Raw genomic sequence first — 18,279 nt, forward strand, 5'->3', positions numbered from 1 at the left:
TTTGTTTGTGTGTGTTTGTGAGTGTGTTTGTTTGTGTGTTTGTGTGTGTATAACCTCATCCTGTTCTCTCATCAGTAACATCTGTAATTCAGTCCAACCAATAGCAGACAGAACTACTAGACCTGATCTGAGGTTCTGAACCCTCTTAGGTGTCCCTCATGGTCCCAGTCCACTTCTAGACCAAATCTGAGGTTCTGAACCCTCTTAGGTGTCCCTCATGGTCCCAGTCCACTTCTAACCGGAGGACTGACCCCTGAACAGGAGAGTGTCAAAAAACACACACATAAATAACAAACCCAGTTCAGACTTTGGTCTAAATTACAGCGAAGGAACGTCCTCAAACGTCCACCTCAGCTGTGTCTACTTTCACAGTCTGAACCACAGGTGTAAAACATGAGGCCTGGGGGCAAAACCTGGCCCGCCAAAGGATCCAATCTGACCCCTGGGATGGGTTTGTGAACTACAAAAATTACACTGAAGATATGAACAATCAAGGATGTCAAAATCATTTTAATTCAGTTTCCCACATGCAGACCAATAAGATTTCAGGTAGGTCAGAACCAGTAAAATACTATCATATTAAACTTATAAATAATGAAAACAGCTAATTGTATCTTTGTTTAGTGTAAAAAAAAAAAAAAAAAGTAAAATTACATGAAAATGTTCATATAAAAACTTGCCTGTTATTAAATGTTCATGCATTTGTAACTGTAAATGTAAGTTATAATGCACATGTGTAAATGATAAACTGAAACTGAGGCAGAATACTGTCAAAATTACACTTGTTTTCTTAAGATGTTTCCAGTTGTTCGTGCTATTCAGATTTTTGTAGATGTAAAAAAAAAATTAAAGCCGCAAGCGGCATCTGAAGGCCCTCGCCAAGGGCACGTCCAGTAGAAGTATGTCCATCGGTCAGCAGGTGGCGCTCTAGCAACCAAATTTCAATGTCTTCTGATGAATGGGTGTAGGCCTGGGAGATCGACAACTGATTCAAATTTGACGCAGATCTTTGTTCGTATGTACAACTAAAGAAATTTTTGTATAAGTAAATTTGTAGGGGGTGCTATGCAGCTAAAAAAGAATTTCTTCCGTTGAATGGGTGTATACCTGCGAGATGTACCACTGAGTCAAATTTGAGCCAAATCGGTGTTTGTATGTCTGAATTAATGCAATTTTCGTGAAGGTAATTTGTAGGGGGCGCTATTGAGCGAAATGTCATTTTCTTTGATAAATGGGTGTAGGCCTGGGAGATTGACAAGTGATTAAAATTTGAGCCAAATTAGTGTTTGTATGTCTAACGTGAAGTAATTTTCGTAAAGGTAAAATTGTAGGGGGCGCTATGGCACAGAATTTCAAATTTTTCTGATAAATGGGTGTAGGCCTGGGAGATAGACGTCTGAGTCAAATTTGCGCCAAATCGGTGTTCGTATGTCTGACTGAAACAATTTTAATAAAAATAATAAAAAATTTTGTAGGGGGCGCTGTAGTGCAAAATTTCAGTTTCTTTTGACAAATAGGTGTAGGCCTGGGAGATAGACGTCTGAGTCAAATTTGAGCCAAATCGGTGCTCGTATGTCCGAACTGATGTCATTTTTGTAAATGTACATTTGTAGGGGGCGCTATAGTGCGAAATTTCAATTTCTTTTAATAAATGGGTGTAGGCCTGGGAGATAGACGTCTGAGTCAAATTTCAGCCAAATCGCTGTTCGTATTTCTGAGCTGAAGCATTTTTTGTAATGGTAAATTCACGAAGAAACTTTGCAAAGTTTGCGACGTCGTCACACAAAAACTGTGACACCTATCCAAAAAATTCGGCTAACTTTTGATGCCCCACTTCTCTAGATACTGTACACCGATTCTGAGCTCATTCAGCCAAACGGCCAAGGAGGAGATAGTTAAAATACGACGTCAGCGAAAACGCTGACTCAGCATTTTGGAAATTTCAATCCAATATGGCCGACTAAGGGTTTGGTTTTGGGGCGTGGCCATAATATTTTTTGTTTGTCTCCTCATGATGAATCTGTGTACCGATTTTCGTGGCTCTACAACAAACTTTACGTTGGACGTGCTCCCATTGGCGTAATGCATTTCCACTTTTCAAGGGGGCGCTGCGGCAACATTTCTTTACTGACATCTACGAAACCTATATGTAAATTCAATTTCTCGCATTTCTGAATTTTGTGCAAAATTTGGTGAGTTTTCGTAAATGTTCAGGGGGTCAAAATTGAGCTCAAAGCACAGGAGAAAGAAAAATTAAAGCCGCAAGCGGAATCTAAAGGCCCTCGCCACGGGCACGTCCAGTAGAAGTATGTCCATCGTTCAGCAGGTGGCACTGTAGCACCAAATTTCAATGTCTTCTGATGAATGGGTGTAGGCCTGGGAGATCGACAACTGATTCAAATTTGAGGAAAATCTTAGTTTGTATGTCCTAACTAAAGAAAGTTTTGTATAAGTAAATCTGTAGGGGGCGCTATGCAGCTAAAAATAAATTTCTACCATTGAATGGGTGTAGGTTGGCGAGATGTACCACTGAGGCAAATTTGAGCTAAATCAGTGTTCGTATGTCCGAATTAATTTTGTACAAATTTGGTGAGTTTTCGTAAATGTTCAGGGGGTCAGATTTGAGCTCAAAGAGCAGGAGAAGAAAAATAAATTTAAAAAAAAAATAAATAAAAATTAAAGCCGCAAGCGGCATCTAAAGGCCCTCACCAAGGGCACGTCCAGTGGAAGTATGCTCATCGTTCAGCAGGTGGCGCTGTAGCCCCAAATTTTGTGTCTTCTGATGAATGGGTTTAGGCCTGGGACATTGACAATTGATTTGAGACAAATCAGTGTTCGTATGTCCGAACTGAACAAAATTTTGTATATATAAATCTGTAGGGGGCACTATGAGCAAAAATTCAATTTGTTCCATTGAATGGGTGTAGGCCTGCGAGATGTACCACTGAGTCAAATTTGAGCCAAATCGGTGTTCGTATGTCTGAACTGATGCAATTTTCGTGAAGGTAAATTTGTAGGGGGCGCTACTGAGCGAAGTGGCAATTTCTTTTGATAAATGGGTGTAGGCCTGAGAGATTGACAACTGATTCAAATTTGAGCCAAATTGGTGTTCGCATGTCTAACGTGAAGTAATTTTCATAAAGGTAACATTATAGGGGGCGCTATGGCGCCCCCTTTTTAAAATTTTTCCGATAAATGGGTGTAGGCCTGGGATATAGACGTCTGAGTTAAATTTGAGCCAAATTGGTGTTCATATGTCCGAACTGAAGCAATTTTAATAAAAAATATTTAAAAATTTTTGTAGGGGGCGCTGTAGTGCAAAATTTCAGTTTCTTTTGATAAATAGGTGTAGGCCTTTGAGACAGATGTCTGAGTCAAATTTGAGCCAAATCAGTGTTCGTATGTCCGAACTGATGTCATTTTTGTAAATGTACATTTGTAGGGGGCGCTATAGTGCAAAATTTCAATTTCTTTTAATAAATGGGTGTAGGCCTGGGAGATGGACGTCTGAGTCAAATTTCAGCCAAATCGCTGTTCGTATGTCTGAGCTGAAGCAATTTTATGATGTTAAATTTTCGAAAAAACTTCTCAAAGTTTGCAACCTTGTCACACAAAAACGGTGATGCCAATTCAAAAAACTCGGCTAACTTTGATGCCCCACTTGTCTAGATACTGTGCACGGATTTTGAGCTCATTTGGCCAAACGGCTTAGTAGGAGATAGTTAAAATACGTCAGCGAAAACGCTGACTCAGCATTTTGGAAAATTCAATCCAATATGGCCGACTAAGGGTGGGTTTAGGGGCGTGGCCATAATAATATTTTTTATTTGTCTCCTCATGATGAATCTGTGTACCGATTTTCGTGGCTCTATGACAAACTTTATGTTGGACGTGCTCCCATTGGCGCAATGCATTTCCACTTTTCAAGGGGGCGCTGCAGCAGCATTTCTTTACCGATATCTATGAAACCTTTATGTAAATTCAATTTTGTACATTTCTGAATTTTGGGCAAACTTTGGTGAGTTTTCATAAATGTTCAGGGGGTCAAAATTGAGCTCAAAGCGCAGGAGAAAGAAAAAAAATAAGACAAAAATAAATAAATAAATAAAAATAATAATAATTAAAGCCGCTAGCGGCATCTAAAGGCCCTCGCCAAAGGCATGTCCAGTGGAAGTATGCTCATCGTTCAGCAGGTGACGCTCTAGCACCAAATTTCAATGTCTTCTAATGAATGGGTGTAGGCCTGGGAGATTGACAATTGACTCAAATTTGTGACAAATCAGTGTTCGTATGTCCAAACTGAACAAATTTTTGTATAAATAAATCTGTAGGGGGCGTTATGGAGCCAAAATTCAATTTGTTCCATTGAATGGGTATAGGCCTGCGAGTTGTACCACTGACTCAAATTTGAGCCAAATCGGTGTTCTATGTCCGAACTGATGCAATTTTCGTGAAGGTAAATTGTAGGGGGCACTATTGCATGAAATGGAATTTACTTTTGATAAATGGGTGTAGGCCTGGGAGACTGACAACTGATTCAAATTTGAGCCAAATTGGTGTTCGTATGTCTGAAGTAAAGTAATTTTCGTAAAGGTAAAATTGTAGGGGGCGCTATAGCTCCAAATTTCAATTTTTTCTGATATATGGTTGTAGGCCTGAGAGATAGAAATCTGAGTCAAATTTGAGCCAAATCGGTGTTCGTATGTCCAAATTAATGTAATTTTCGTGAAGGTACATTTGCAGGGGGCGCTATCGAGCGAAATGTCATTTTCATTTGATAAATGAGTGTAGGCCTGGGAGATTGACAACTGATTCAAATTTGAGCCAAATTGGTGTTCGTATGTCCAAGCTGAAGCAATTATCATAAAGGTAAAGTTGTAGGGGGCGCTATAGCACCAAATGTAACATTTTCTGATAAATGGGTGTAGGTCTGGGCGATAGACGTCTGAGTCAAATTTGAGCCATATCAGTGTTCATATGTCCGAACTGAAGCAATTTTAATAAAATAATTTTTGAAAACTTGTAGGGGGCGCTGTAGTGCGAATTTTCAGTTTCTTTTTACAAATAGGTGTAGGCCTGGGAGACTGATGTCTGAGTCAAATTTGAGCCAAATTGGTGTTCGTATGTCTGAAGTGAAGTAATTTTGGTGAAGGTCAAATTGTAGGGGGCGCTATAGCTCCAAATTTCAAATTTTTCTGACAAATTGGTGTAGGCCTGAGAGATAGACGTCTGAGTCCAATTTGAGCCAAATTGGTGTTCGTATGTCCGAACTGAAGCAATTTTAATAAAAAAAATTTTTTAAAAACTTGAAGGGGGCTGTAGTGCGAAATTTCAGTTTCTTTTGATAAATAGGTGTAGGCCTGGGAGACAGACGTCTGAGTCAAATTTGAGCCAAATCGGTGTTTGTATGTCCGAACTGATGTCATTTTTGTAAATGTACATTTGTAGGGGGCGCTATAGTGCGAAATTTCAATTTCTTTTAATAAATGGGTGTAAGCCTGGGAGATGGATGTCTGAGTCAAATTTCAGCCAAATCGGTGTTTGTATGTCTGAGCTGAAGCAATTTTTGCAATGGTAAATTTTTGAAAAAACTTTGCAAAGTTTGAAACCTCGTCGCACAAAAACGGTGACACCAATTCAAAAAATTCGGCTAAGTTTTGATGTCCCACTTCTCTAGATACTGTACACCGATTTTGAGCTCATTTGGCCAAACGGCTTAGTAGGAGATGGTTAAAATACGACGTCAGCGAAAACGCTGACTCACCATTTTGGAAATTTCAATCCAATATGGCCGACTAAGGGTTAGTTTTGGGGTGTGGCCATAATAATATTTTTTGTTTGTCTCGTCATGATGAATCTGTGTACCGATTTTTGTGGCTCTACGACAAACTTTATGTTGGATGAGCTCCCATTAGCGCAATGCATTTCCACATTTCAAGGGGGCGCTGCAGCACCATTTCTTTACCGACATCTACGAAACCTATATGTAAATTAAATTTCTCGCACTTCTGAATTTTGTGCAAAATTTGGTGAGTTTTCGTAAATGTTCAGGGGGTCAAAATTGAGCTCAAAGCGCAGGAGAAGGAAAAATAAGACAAAATTAAAGCCGCAAGCGGCATCTGAAGGCCCTAGCCACGGGCACGTCCAGTAGAAGTATGTCCATCGTTCAGCAGGTGGCACTCTAGCACCAAATTTCAATGTCTTCTGATGAATGGGTGTAGGCCTGGGAGATCGACAACTGATTCAAATTTGAGGAAAAATCTTTGTTTGTATGTCCGAACTAAAGAAAGTTTTGGATAAGTAAATCTGTAGGGGGCGCTATGCAGCTAAAAATAAATTTCTACCATTGAATGGGTGTAGGTTTGCGAGATGTACCACTGAGTCAAATTTGAGCGAAATCAGTGTTCGTTTGTCCGAATTGATGCAATTTTCGTAAAGGTAAATTTGTAGGGGGCGCTACTGAACGAAGTTGCAATTTCTTTTGATAAATAGGTGTAGGCTTGGGAGACTGATACCTCATTCAAATTTGAGCCAAATTGGTAATCGTATGTCTAACGTGAAGTAATTTTTGTAAAGGTAAAATTGTAGGGGGCGCTATGGCACCGAATTTCAAATATTTCTGATAAATGGGTGTAGGCCTGGGAGATAGACGTCTGAGTCAAATTTGAGCCAAATTGGTGTTCGTATGTCCGAACTGATTTCATTTTTGTAAATGTACATTTGTAGGGGCGCTATAGTGCGAAATTTCAATTTCTTTTATTAAATGGGTGTAGGCCTGGGAGATAGACGTCTGAGTCAAAATTCAGCCAAATCGGTGTTCGTATGTCTGAGCTGAAGCAATTTTTGTTATGGTAAATTCACAAAGAAACTTTACAAAGTTTGCAACGACGTCACACAAAAACGTTGACACCTATCCCAAAAAATTCAGCTAACTTTTGATGCCCCACTTCTCTAGATACTGTACACCGATTTTGAGCTCATTTGGCCAAATGGCCAAGGAGCAGATAGTTAAAATACGACGTCAGTGAAAACGCTGACTCAGCATTTTGGAAATTTCAATCCAATATGGCCAACTAAGGGTTGGTTTTGGGGCGTGGCCATTATATTTTTTGTTTGTCTCCTCATGATGCGTCTGTGTACCGATTTTCGTGGCTCTAAAACAAACTTTACGTTGGACATGCTCCCATTGGCGTAATGCATTTCCACTTTTCAAGGGGGCGCTGCGGTAACATTTCTTTACCGACATCTACGAAACCTATATGTAAATCAAATTTCTCGCACTTCTGAATTTTAGGCAAAATTTGGTGAGTTTTCGTAAATTTTCAGGGGGTCAAATTTGAGCTCAAAGTGCAGAAGAAGAAAAATAAATTAAAAAAAATAAAGAAAAATAATAAGAATCTGAGCAAGAACAATATAGCCGTTTCTATGGCAACCACATATTTGCCCTTATTTGAAAGCTCTCGAGGTCCCCCACATGTGTGTGGGGTCAGATGTCACGTGTCGTGCACTTACACCCACATGACTGACCCGAGTGGGCGTGTCCCATTGACTCCCATTCATTCTGAGCAGGTGTAAATATACAATTTGTGCACATGTCATGTACATCGTCGGAAACGTCTCAGTGCCGTGAATGTGAATATGTGTGAGAGAGGCGACAGTGGCGAAAGGCGACCGCGTCACTGGCGATTTGGTCCCCATGCGCCCACTGCAGACTCAATAGGCCCTGCGCCGGCTTTACTCGGCTCGGGCCTAAAAAAAATTTAAAAAATAATAATCTGAGTAAGAACAATATAGCCGTTTCTTTGGCAACCACGTATTTGACCTTATTTGAAAGTTCTCGAGCTCCCCCACATGTCTGTGGGGTCAGATGTCACGTGTCGTGCACTTACACACATGTGACTTACCCCGACTGGGCGTGTCCCTTTGACTCCCATTCATTCTGAGCAGGTGTAAATATGCCATTTGTGCACATGTCATGTACATCGTCGGAAACGTCTCAGTGCTCTGAATGTGAATATGTGTGAGAGTGGCGACAGTGGCGAAAGGCGACCGCGCCACTGGTGATTTCGTCCCCATGCGCCCACTGCAGACTCAATAGGCCCTGCGCCGGCTTTACTTGGCTCGGGCCTAATAATAATCTGAGCAAGAACAATATAGCCGTTTCTATGGCAACCACATATTTGGCCTTATTTGAAAGCTGTTGAGGTCCCCCACATGTCTGTGGGGTCAGATGTCACGTGTCTTGCACTTACACCCACATGACTGACCGCGACTGGGCGTGTCCCATTGACTCCCATTGATTTTTAGCAGGTGTAAATATGCGATTTGTGCACGTCATGTACATCGTCGGAAAGGTCTCAGTGCCGTGAATGTGAATATGTGTGAGAGTGGCGACAGTGGCGAAAGGCGACCGCGTCACTGGCGATTTCGTCCCCATGCGCCCACTGCAGACTCAATAGGCCCTGCGCCAGCTTTACTCGGCTCGGGCCTAATAAAAAAAAAATAATAATAATAATAATCTGAGCAAGAACAATATAGGCGTTTCCGTGGCAACCACGTATTTGACTTTATTTGAAAGCTCTCGTGGTCCCCCACATGTCTGTGGGGTCAGAGGTCACGTGTCGTGCACTTACACCCACGTGACTGACTCTGAGTGGACGTGTCCCATTGACTCCCATTCATTCTGAGCAGGTGTAAATATGCGATTTGTGCACGTCATGTACATCTTTGGAAACGTCTCAGTGCCGTGAATGTGAATATGTGTGAGTGTGGCGACAGTGGGGAAAGGGGACCGCGTCACTGGCGATTTTGTCCCCATGCGCCCACTGCAGACTCAATAGGCCCTGCGCCGGCTTTACTCGGCTCGGGCCTAATAATAATAATCTGAGCAAGAACAATATAGCCGTTTCCATGGCAACCATGTATTTGGCCCTATTTGAAAGCTCTCGAGCTCCCCCACATGTCTGTGTGGTCAGATGTCACGTGTCGTGCACTTAAACCCACGTGACTGACCCCGAGTGGGCGTGTCCCATTGACTCCCATTCATTCTGAGCAGGTGTAAATATGCCATTTGTGCACATGTCATGTACATCGTCGGAAAGGTCTCAGTGCCGTGAATGTGAATATGTGTGAGAGTGGCGAAAGGCGACCGCGTCACTGGCGATTTCGTCCCCATGCGCCCACTGCCAACTCAATAGGCCCTGCGCCGGCTTTACTCGGCTCGGGCTTAAAAAATTCTTGAATTAAGCAAAAAAAATCTTGAACTAGAGAAGCACTCAGAGAGCGCAGACCTCTGCCAGGACAGATCTGCCCCCCCCCCCCCCCCCCCCCCCCCCCGATCGCCACCAAAATTTAATCATTTCTTCCTTGTGCCAGTATCAACATTTCCTGAAAATTTCATGAAAACCCGTCCATCATAAATAATTATGTTGCTAACAAACAAACACGCACGCAAACACACAAAGCAAAGTGATCACAATACCTCCTGGCGGAGGTAATTAAGCTAAAAAGAAAAAAAAAAAAAACCTAAACCTTCATTCTGGACGAACACAGACTGTTGGATCATGAGGACAGTCCAGCTGGTCTACGTACAGACGGACAAATGCTTCACCTTCCTGTTGGCGCCACACCACGTGCACTCTGCGACCGTGAAGTCCAAAGGGCGGTGTGACCCTGATCAGACACCATCGGGCGAAGCTGGAACTCACTGAAGCACGGCAACACTAAAACACAGACTGTCTGAGTCAACCACAGACGACCACGTGTCTGTCCTGACGCCAACAAGTCCACGTTTACACCAAACACAAACTAACACCACACACGTCCCACAATGCTTTTCAACAAACAAGGGGAACCTGTTGGCTGTTGACAGTGGTAGATGCATAAATACCAGGATATTTAGTTGACTGAACGTCACTACAGCACTACAGTTTGATCCAGATGCATTAAAACATCTAATAAGAGGAAGTGACAGATGAGTCTGAGGTTTAGATTTGATCCAGTAATATGAGTGTAAGATGCATTTATCCATTAAAAGGACCGAAAATAGAATGTATGAAATTCACAGCCTTTAAGGACACAAACACATGTGGGTCTGAGGGGATTACTGAAAACATGTTCCAGCTTCTGTCACTGCAACTACTGAGGAAAACACAGGTGTTTTCTGTCAGACTGCAGTGGAAGCTCAGCTTCCCCTAAAATGACTCACATTAAATGCTCAAATCGTAACTATTTATACGAAGTAAACTTCGCACGCGTTGAGGAACTATGGGACTGTGGTCTTCTCCGGGAACCCCCACCACCACCGACCCCCACTCCTGGATCTGTACCTGTACCTTGACCACCTTGGAAGCGCCACAAGCGGCGTTTGAGGAGACAGAAGAGGGGCAAACGCAGAGGTATCTGGGCTAGGCTAGCGGCTAACCTGCATAAGCCGGCTATTCCCACCATGGTGCTGGCCAACGTGTGGTCTCTGGATAGCAAGCTGGACTACATCAGACTGCTTCGCTCATCCACAATGACTGTGAGAGAGTGCTGTGTTTTGTGTTTGTGGAAACATGGCTCAACGACGGCGTCCCGGACTGCGCCATCCAGCTCGACCGGCTCTCATGCTACCGAGCAGACAGAACTCTCACCACTGTAGTGCAAGTGATGCACATATGCACCTTGATTGTTCTTTTGTTACTCCTCTACTGCACTCTTTTACTGCACTTCTCTGCGCATGCTGGCGTCTGTCAAACCGCCGGCGGATCTACTCTTAGAAATCCAGCCTTTTAACTACTTATTTCTTGCCTTTCAACGCTTACTCACTTGAACCCAACCTCTTAACCGTGTCTTTTTAACTTGACGCTATCAACCCAAACCTCCATCAGGGCAGGTCAGTATTGTCAGTGGATCCTTACCTCTGGCTGTCACCCACCGCTTCCCGCGCTCTGCCCGGTATCTCGCTGTTACCACCATGGTGTCATCCTCATCAGCAGGAGATAGTCCTCTCGTCCAAGCAAACAAAACCCTGGTAAAGGTTTACCAAACTATCGCTGATCTCAAAGAGGAAATACTGCGCCTCTCCGCAGAACTCGCGGAAAAAAATGCCCAGCTCTCTGGTTTCTCCAGCCGCCTTCCCACACTGTCCAGTCTGTTCCTGAACAGCGCAGAGAAGCCCAAAGCCTCCTGTGATGATACGGTGTTATGGGATCCTTCCTCTGCCTGTTCTCGTCCCCCGTGTTCTACACCCTGGTCTGAAGTGGTGATTCGTGGCCGCAAAAAGAACACGAGCAAAGACTCACCACCTCTGACCATCAGCACATCAAACCGCTTCTGCGTTCTGTCCGTGGAGGACGCTCTGGCTCCTCCCCCCGCGGCTGGTGTGCCCCCCATCCCACCTGGCTCTGTCCCGGAACCGGCTCCTGCTGACTCCGTGGCTGCCACCGAGCTGATTACCGGCGACGGTCCTAAAGCCGGTCCTCCTGTAAAGCCGTCGAACAAGGGTCCCCGCTCCTCGGTCCACTCTTCGGCCCGGCGCCGCCTTCTCCGGGAGGCCGTCCGCCGTCACTCCGACGGTCCACCCGTGGAATGTCCACCTAGAGAGACCAGGAACCCTTCACCTTCAACACCGTCTCCTCGACCACTTTTCCCTCCGACCACCGCTATCCTCGGGGACTCCATCATCCGTCACGTCCGTTTCTTTAACGCCATAACCAGGTGTTTTCCAGGTTCCACCGTCACCTCCATCCTCCATGAACTCCCTCAGCTGCTGCTCTCACTGCCGTCCACCGTTACCCGGATCATAGTTCACGTGGGCTTCAATGACACTTCTCTTCAACAGTTCGAAGTGACAAAGGTTCATTTTAAAAACCTCTTTGATAAACTAAAAGGATCCGGGAAGGCTGTTTTCATTTCCGGGCCCCTCCCCTCCTTTGCCCGTGGTGTGGGCTGTTTCAGCCGACTCCTCAGCCTGAACACCTGGCTCCAGTCCGCCTCTGCTCTGAACGGCTTCAGTTTTATTGCTAACTTTAATCTGTTCTGGAACCGCCCCTCCTTTTACAAGTCCGATGGTGTCCACCCCTCTAGACTAGGCAGCAGGGTCTTGGCTCAAAACATCCAACACGCTGTCCTGACTAAAACCACACCCACACCTATGTGACTATGCCCTCCCTCTTCTGCTGCAGTCACCTGCTCCCCCTGCTGGTCACATTTAATATCACCACGTTCAGAGTCTCCTGTAAAACCTGTAGTGAGAATGAACACCACCCCAGCTGATCTGTCCTCCTCTCCCAGGCCCTCACTGTCCACCTGTCAGTCAACCTCCTCAGTGAATTCCTCTTCTCCTTCCCCATCTCCAGCAGCCTACACCTCTGCCTTGCTCTTCCCCATTCCTGTCATATCCAGGTCTCGTATGGGGTTTCACTCTGCTAAAAGGCATCGTAGGTGGTTCAGACAAATCCCATTACACACAGCGGACACCAACACCATGACGTCACCACCACCTAGCTGGTTTGGATTACTAAATGCACGTTCCATTGCCAATAAATCCTTCTCCCTAAATGAGCTTTTTACCAACAGGAACTTGGACGCATTATTCCTGACGCAGACGTGGCAGAGGGATGGGGAGTTCATTCATTTAAATGAGCTGTGCCCTCCTGGCTGCTCTGCTGTTGGTCAGCCCCGCCCCTGTCGCCGGGGCGGTGGCCTTGCTGTAGTGCACCAAGACAAATACATATGCAGAGGGATGAGCACCGATGACTTTCCCTCATTTGAGTCACAAATGATCAAGATTGGCTGGTCCAGTGTGTTTTACTGTTTCTTAATCTACCGTCCCCCTGGCCCTGCTGGTGCCTTCTGAAACCATTTCAGTGATTTCCTAACATCAATAATAAAACTGGAGAAGGTTTTAATTCTTGGGGATTTCAATCTGCACATCGATAACAATTCATCCAGCCCAGCAATGGAACTTTTAGCCATGACTGACACTTTTAACCTCAAACAACATGTATCTGGCCCCACCCACAGGAAAGGCCACACCCTGGACCTGGTTTTCTCATTGGGCTTACACGTCACAAATGTGTGTGTTGAGGATGTCCACTTGAGTGATCATTGTGGTGTGTTTTTTGACTTATGTGTGCCTCTGGAGCCCAAGCCTGCACCTAGAAGGGCCAAGAGGAGGATCATTACAGAGTCCACAGCCCAGGTTCTCCGTGCCCTGTTTAACCCTAGTCTTCTTAATGAGTGTCCCGATGTTGATGAGTTTATCCAGTGCTTTGCCACACACTGCAGCTCTATTCTGAACCAGGTGGCTCCCGTGAAAACCAGTGTCACTGGTAAGTGGTCTTGTCCCTGGATAAATGAAAACATCTTAAAACTAAGGAGGACTTGTCGCAAAACTGAGCATCTTTGGAAATCAACCCAGTTGGAGGTACACAGGTTACATCTGAAAGATCTCATAACCTCCTTAAATAAAATGATTAAGGAGGCAAGATCCAGCTACTTCCACAAACTTATAGCCACAAACAAGAAAAACCCCAAAGTAATCTGTGACACAGTCCAGTCCATTGTGTCCCCTGCTGTCCCTGCTGCCCCTGTGCTCTGTAAAGCTGACAGCAATGACTTCCTAAACTTCTTCACAGACAAGATCAGGGATATTAAACACAATATCCCACCACCCTCTGGCCGTCTGACCCTATCTGATCCCCCTCTGCAAACCTGGTCCTCTTTCGACCCTGTGACACTGGAGGACATCTCAGCACTTTTATCCAAAACAAAACCCTCCTCCAACTCTGCAGACCTCCTCCCCCATAAGCTCCTTGTCGGTGTCTTTGACACTATTGGACCATGGGTCACAAAGCATTTTAACCTGTCGCTCTCAACTGGTTTGTTTCCCAGCTCCTTCAAACAGGCCATCATAGAACCTAAACTAAAGAAAACCACACTGGACCCCACAGACTTCAAAAGCTAAAGGCCCATTTCAAAGCTCCCCCTATTGGCCAAAATCCTTGAGAAGGCAGTGTCTAAACAACTGACAGCTTTTCTGGAGACACACCAGATCTATGACACTTTTCAGTCTGGGTTTAGACAACGCCACTCAACACAAACCGCACTATTAAAAGTGTCTAGTGACATCCTGATGGCGGCTGACTCCGGGAAATCCACGGTCTTGGTCCTGCTAGATCTGTCCTCGGCCTTTGACACAGTGGACCATCCCATAATGATCGAGAGACTGAGGGACCTGGTAGGGATGTCAGGTCCTGTGCTAGACTGGTTCTCCTCTTACCTGACCGGCAGAAGCTTCACTGTGTCAATAAACAACTTCCAATCTGACTCAGCGGATCTACTGTGTGGTGTGCCCCAAGGCTCTGTCCTGGGACCAGTGCTATTCTTACTCTATGTCCTCCCACTTGGCCACATTATCCGACAGTACAGTGATGTCTCCTATCATCTATTCACAGATGACATCCAGATATACTGCTCCTTTAACTCCTCTGAACCCCACAAACTGAGTTCCTTAATCATCTGCTTGTCAGAGCTGAAGCAGTGGCTAAATGAGAACAGCCTCCAGCTGAACTCCAGTCAAACACAGACCCTCATCATTGCCCCGGACAGTGCAATCCCAGGGATCAAACATCACCTTGGAGACCTGAGTTCCTCGGTAAAGACCAAACTGAGGAATCTGGGTGTCATCTTTGACCAGGACATGTCTTTAGAATTCTACTCCAAACACCTGGTGAAAAACTGTTTCTTCCAACTACGCAACATCTCCAAACTCAGATCTATGGTGTCCACAAATGAGCTCGACATGATCGTTCACGCTTTTGTATCTTCTGGCTCAGACTACTGCAACAGCCTGTTTACATGCTTAAACAGAAGGAGCTGGCCCGTCTACAGTTTGTCCAGAACTCTGCTGAAGGCTCCTGACCCGCACAAACAGGAGAACCCACATCACTCCCATCCTTAAATCTCTCCACTGGCTCCTGTTCTATATCGTCTTCATTTCAAAATTCTGGTGCTAACTTTCCGGGCTCTACATGGCCAGGCCCCTGCATACGTTGCTTCCCTGATCCAGCCCTACAGCTCGACTGGTAGCTTGAGGTCTTCAGGACAGCACCTGCTGATGGTTCCACACACCTGCTGATGGTTCCACACACCTGCTGATGGTTCCACGGACCTGTTTTAGCACACGCGGTGACAGGTCTGTTAAAGCTGTGGACCACGTCTATGGAATGACCTGCCTCTACACCTACGGTCCATGGACTCTGCACAGAGCTTTAAGAAACACCTCAAAACCCTCCTGTTCAAAAAGGCTTTTTAGTCTCCCACCTGACCCAGGACCACCACAGACTGACTACACTCTATGTATTCATCATAAAGTACTCCATATGTCATCCCCCGCCCCCCCAGTCTCTCTATATCTCTATCGCTCTCTCTTTTCTCCTCCTTTACTCTCTCTCTCTCTCTCTTTAACCCCACTGGTCCAGGCAGACGTCCATCCTTCAGGAGTCTGGGTCTGCTCCAGGTTTCTGCTGTTAAAGGGAAGTGTTTCCTTCCACTGTCACCAATCACACGTGTTTGCTCCTGAAGGATTCTGTTGGGTCTGTAGAGTTCATTTGATTCTGATTTGAATTGGTAAAGCACTTTGTGACTCTGTCTGTGAAAAGTGCTCTATAAATAAAATTTACTTACTTACTTATTTACTTACTTACTCTTTTATGTTTACCTTTTACACCCTTCTATGTTATTTGCACTTTGCACTTTTCTATGTTATTTGCACTCTATGTTTACTGCACTGTGGGGCCTTAGAGTCCAGTAATTTCAGCTCTCTCTGTATATAATGTACATGGCAGAAATGACAATAAAGATGACTCTGACTTTGAAATCTGTTCAGTTGTTTTCATTTCATTGACTCCAAATGTGTTGGAACACGTTCATCTCTCAGACCTTGTCTGACCTTGTCATTTGTCCGTAGACGCTCAGCGTCCATGCACTTCAATGGGACTGAGTGGAACTGCTGGAAAAACCACTACAAACTGGACCAGCACTGGACACATGACACCATGTTGTCCCGCCCCCGGACGCTCGGCGTCTCTGGGGGTGAACGGAGCTGTGGGCGGAGCTCGGCCGGGCCAGACACCGAGCTTCCACACGCCGATCGGAGGACGAGTCCGAAGGCTGAATCAGGTTTGATTGACAGCTGTTTTCAGATCTGCTCCTTCACTGACACAGTTCAGTTTAATACCGTCACACATTCTGCTGTGAAATCACAGAAACCAAATGAACTGTTCATTTACTGACCTGGAAGAAAACACAACCACTGGACTAACTGGGTTACACTGGACTGAAGGGACACGTTTTCTTGTTTCAGTTCCATAATTGAATCATTTCTTGTTCAGTTTCATATGGTTAACTTGTCACTAGTTCAACAGTGTCAGCTCCATGTGCAGGTGTAGAAGGAGCTTCTGTAGTTTCAAAAGACTCCAGTCCTTCACCTCTAAGGCTGTCTAATCAGCCCAGCTCTGCTGGACATTCAGAGGACACTGGTCCAGTCCCTGGAAAAGACACCTCATGTGTACGATAAGGACACTGAGCATTTTCTGAAAAAGGAACGGAGGGACCAATTTATGTTTAAATAACTGGATAATTTTTTTGATGTAAGCAACAATGAGCTTCCCGTGTCTGAAAGACCAGCAGCAAACACTGGAGGAAAAACTATTTGGAACTGGAATAACAGAACCAAGAAGATGCAGAGTTTAGTCCAATCACAGAAGTACAAGACATCCCATCATGAAGGAGAGGTGTCAGGGTTCTGTTCGGTTCTGGGGAAGGGGGAGGGGACGAAGGGAACCTCTGGGGTCTGGGGGTTCTGACTGAAGTGGACTGTAGTGGACTGAAGTGGACTGTAGTGGACTGCAGATACTCACCCTCTGTTTACGTGCGTGGTTCCGTCTCTTAAAAAACAGAATCAGCTTCTTCCTCATCACTTGGTTCCTGCAACAGAAGAACTTTTCTTTAGGGGATGGAAACACTGGACGTTAACAGAAGTCATGTGACTGATCCAGTTCAGACTGATCCGGTTCAGTCCAACCCTCACACTCAGAACCTCCACTTTATCAACCCTCAGCAGGACCTGGTTTATTTGTTCGGTGATGGATATAAACCAGTGGGAACCAGGGTGCACATGGAGGTGGTCTAAGGCGGTCTAAGGCAGTTGAAGGCGGTCTAAGGCAGTCTAAGGCAGTCTAAGGCGGTCCGAGGCGGTCTAAGGCAGTCTCAGGCAGTCTAAGGCGGTCTAAGGTGGTCTAAGGCAGACTAAGGAGGTCTAAGGTGGGCTAAGATGATCTAAGGCAGTCTAAGGCGGTCTAAGGTGGTCTAAGGTGGTCTAAGACAGTTGAAGGTGCTCTAAGGCAGTCTAAAGTGGTCTAAGCCGGACCAGATGGGACGCTCTCATTGTCTAGGCCCATAAGGGTTTGGCCTCCAACTCCCAGCTGCCCCGGGGTTTCACAGGCCCCGCCTCCTCAGTGTCAGGAGGAACTGGACCCGGTGACTGAGCTGGAATTGGACAGAATTATCAGCTGGGTTTCCCTCGCTGATCTGAGCTTGACCTTTGACCCCCCTGTGGTGATCTGAGCTCGACCTTTGACCTTTGACCCTCCTCCCATGTGTTCACTGTGTTGACAGTGGAAGCAGATACTCACGTCTTGATGTTGTCGTGGTAAACCTTGGTGTCTGACGGCTGATTGTACAGAGGCTGAAACAGGAAGAAGAGGACAGGCTCAGGACCGGGTCAGGACAGGGCCCGCAGCAGAAACATGGACCTCACTATGGAGGGACCAAACTACACCACGATTAAACCTGGACTACACCAGGACTAAACCTGGACTACACCTGGACTACACCTGGACAGTTGATAAACCTATGGAACCCTTAAATAAAGGACACTCACCAGCTCCACCTTCGGACCCAGACCTTCCAGGATTTTATGAGCCTCTTCTGCTTTTTTCTGGAAAACATGAACGTACAGAACATGAACATGATTCAGTCCAAACCGGAGAACGTTCACTCACTACAGGATGAACACGGGTTTCGCATGTAACACCGGTGGACACGACGGGTTCCACACCAAACCTGGAAACAGACTGAGATTGGTGAAAAACATACTTTCTGCTTAAACCATACTTTGGACAAATTTACTTATTATTGGCCAAAATGGACATCTATCCCAGAAGATGTAATGCCCCAATAGGACATCTTGTTTTTCTCATGAGAAATCCACATATATGTCAACATCTGTGT

The 18,279-nt window shown here is 45.3% G+C and overlaps 1 protein-coding gene across 1 annotated transcript in view; it reads right to left on the minus strand.

Moving 5' to 3' along the window:
• Positions 1-18,279, minus strand: part of LOC115432675 (nuclear receptor corepressor 1-like) — a 66,787-nt gene that overhangs the window by 31,521 nt on the left and 16,987 nt on the right. The window contains 3 exon segments of the mRNA XM_030153581.1: positions 16,908-16,974; positions 17,682-17,734; positions 17,930-17,986. Coding sequence (XP_030009441.1) covers positions 16,908-16,974; positions 17,682-17,734; positions 17,930-17,986 — 177 coding nt within the window.

This window comes from Sphaeramia orbicularis, chromosome 14 (genome assembly GCF_902148855.1).
Source record: "Sphaeramia orbicularis chromosome 14, fSphaOr1.1, whole genome shotgun sequence".
Taxonomy (NCBI): Eukaryota; Metazoa; Chordata; class Actinopteri; order Kurtiformes; family Apogonidae; genus Sphaeramia; species Sphaeramia orbicularis.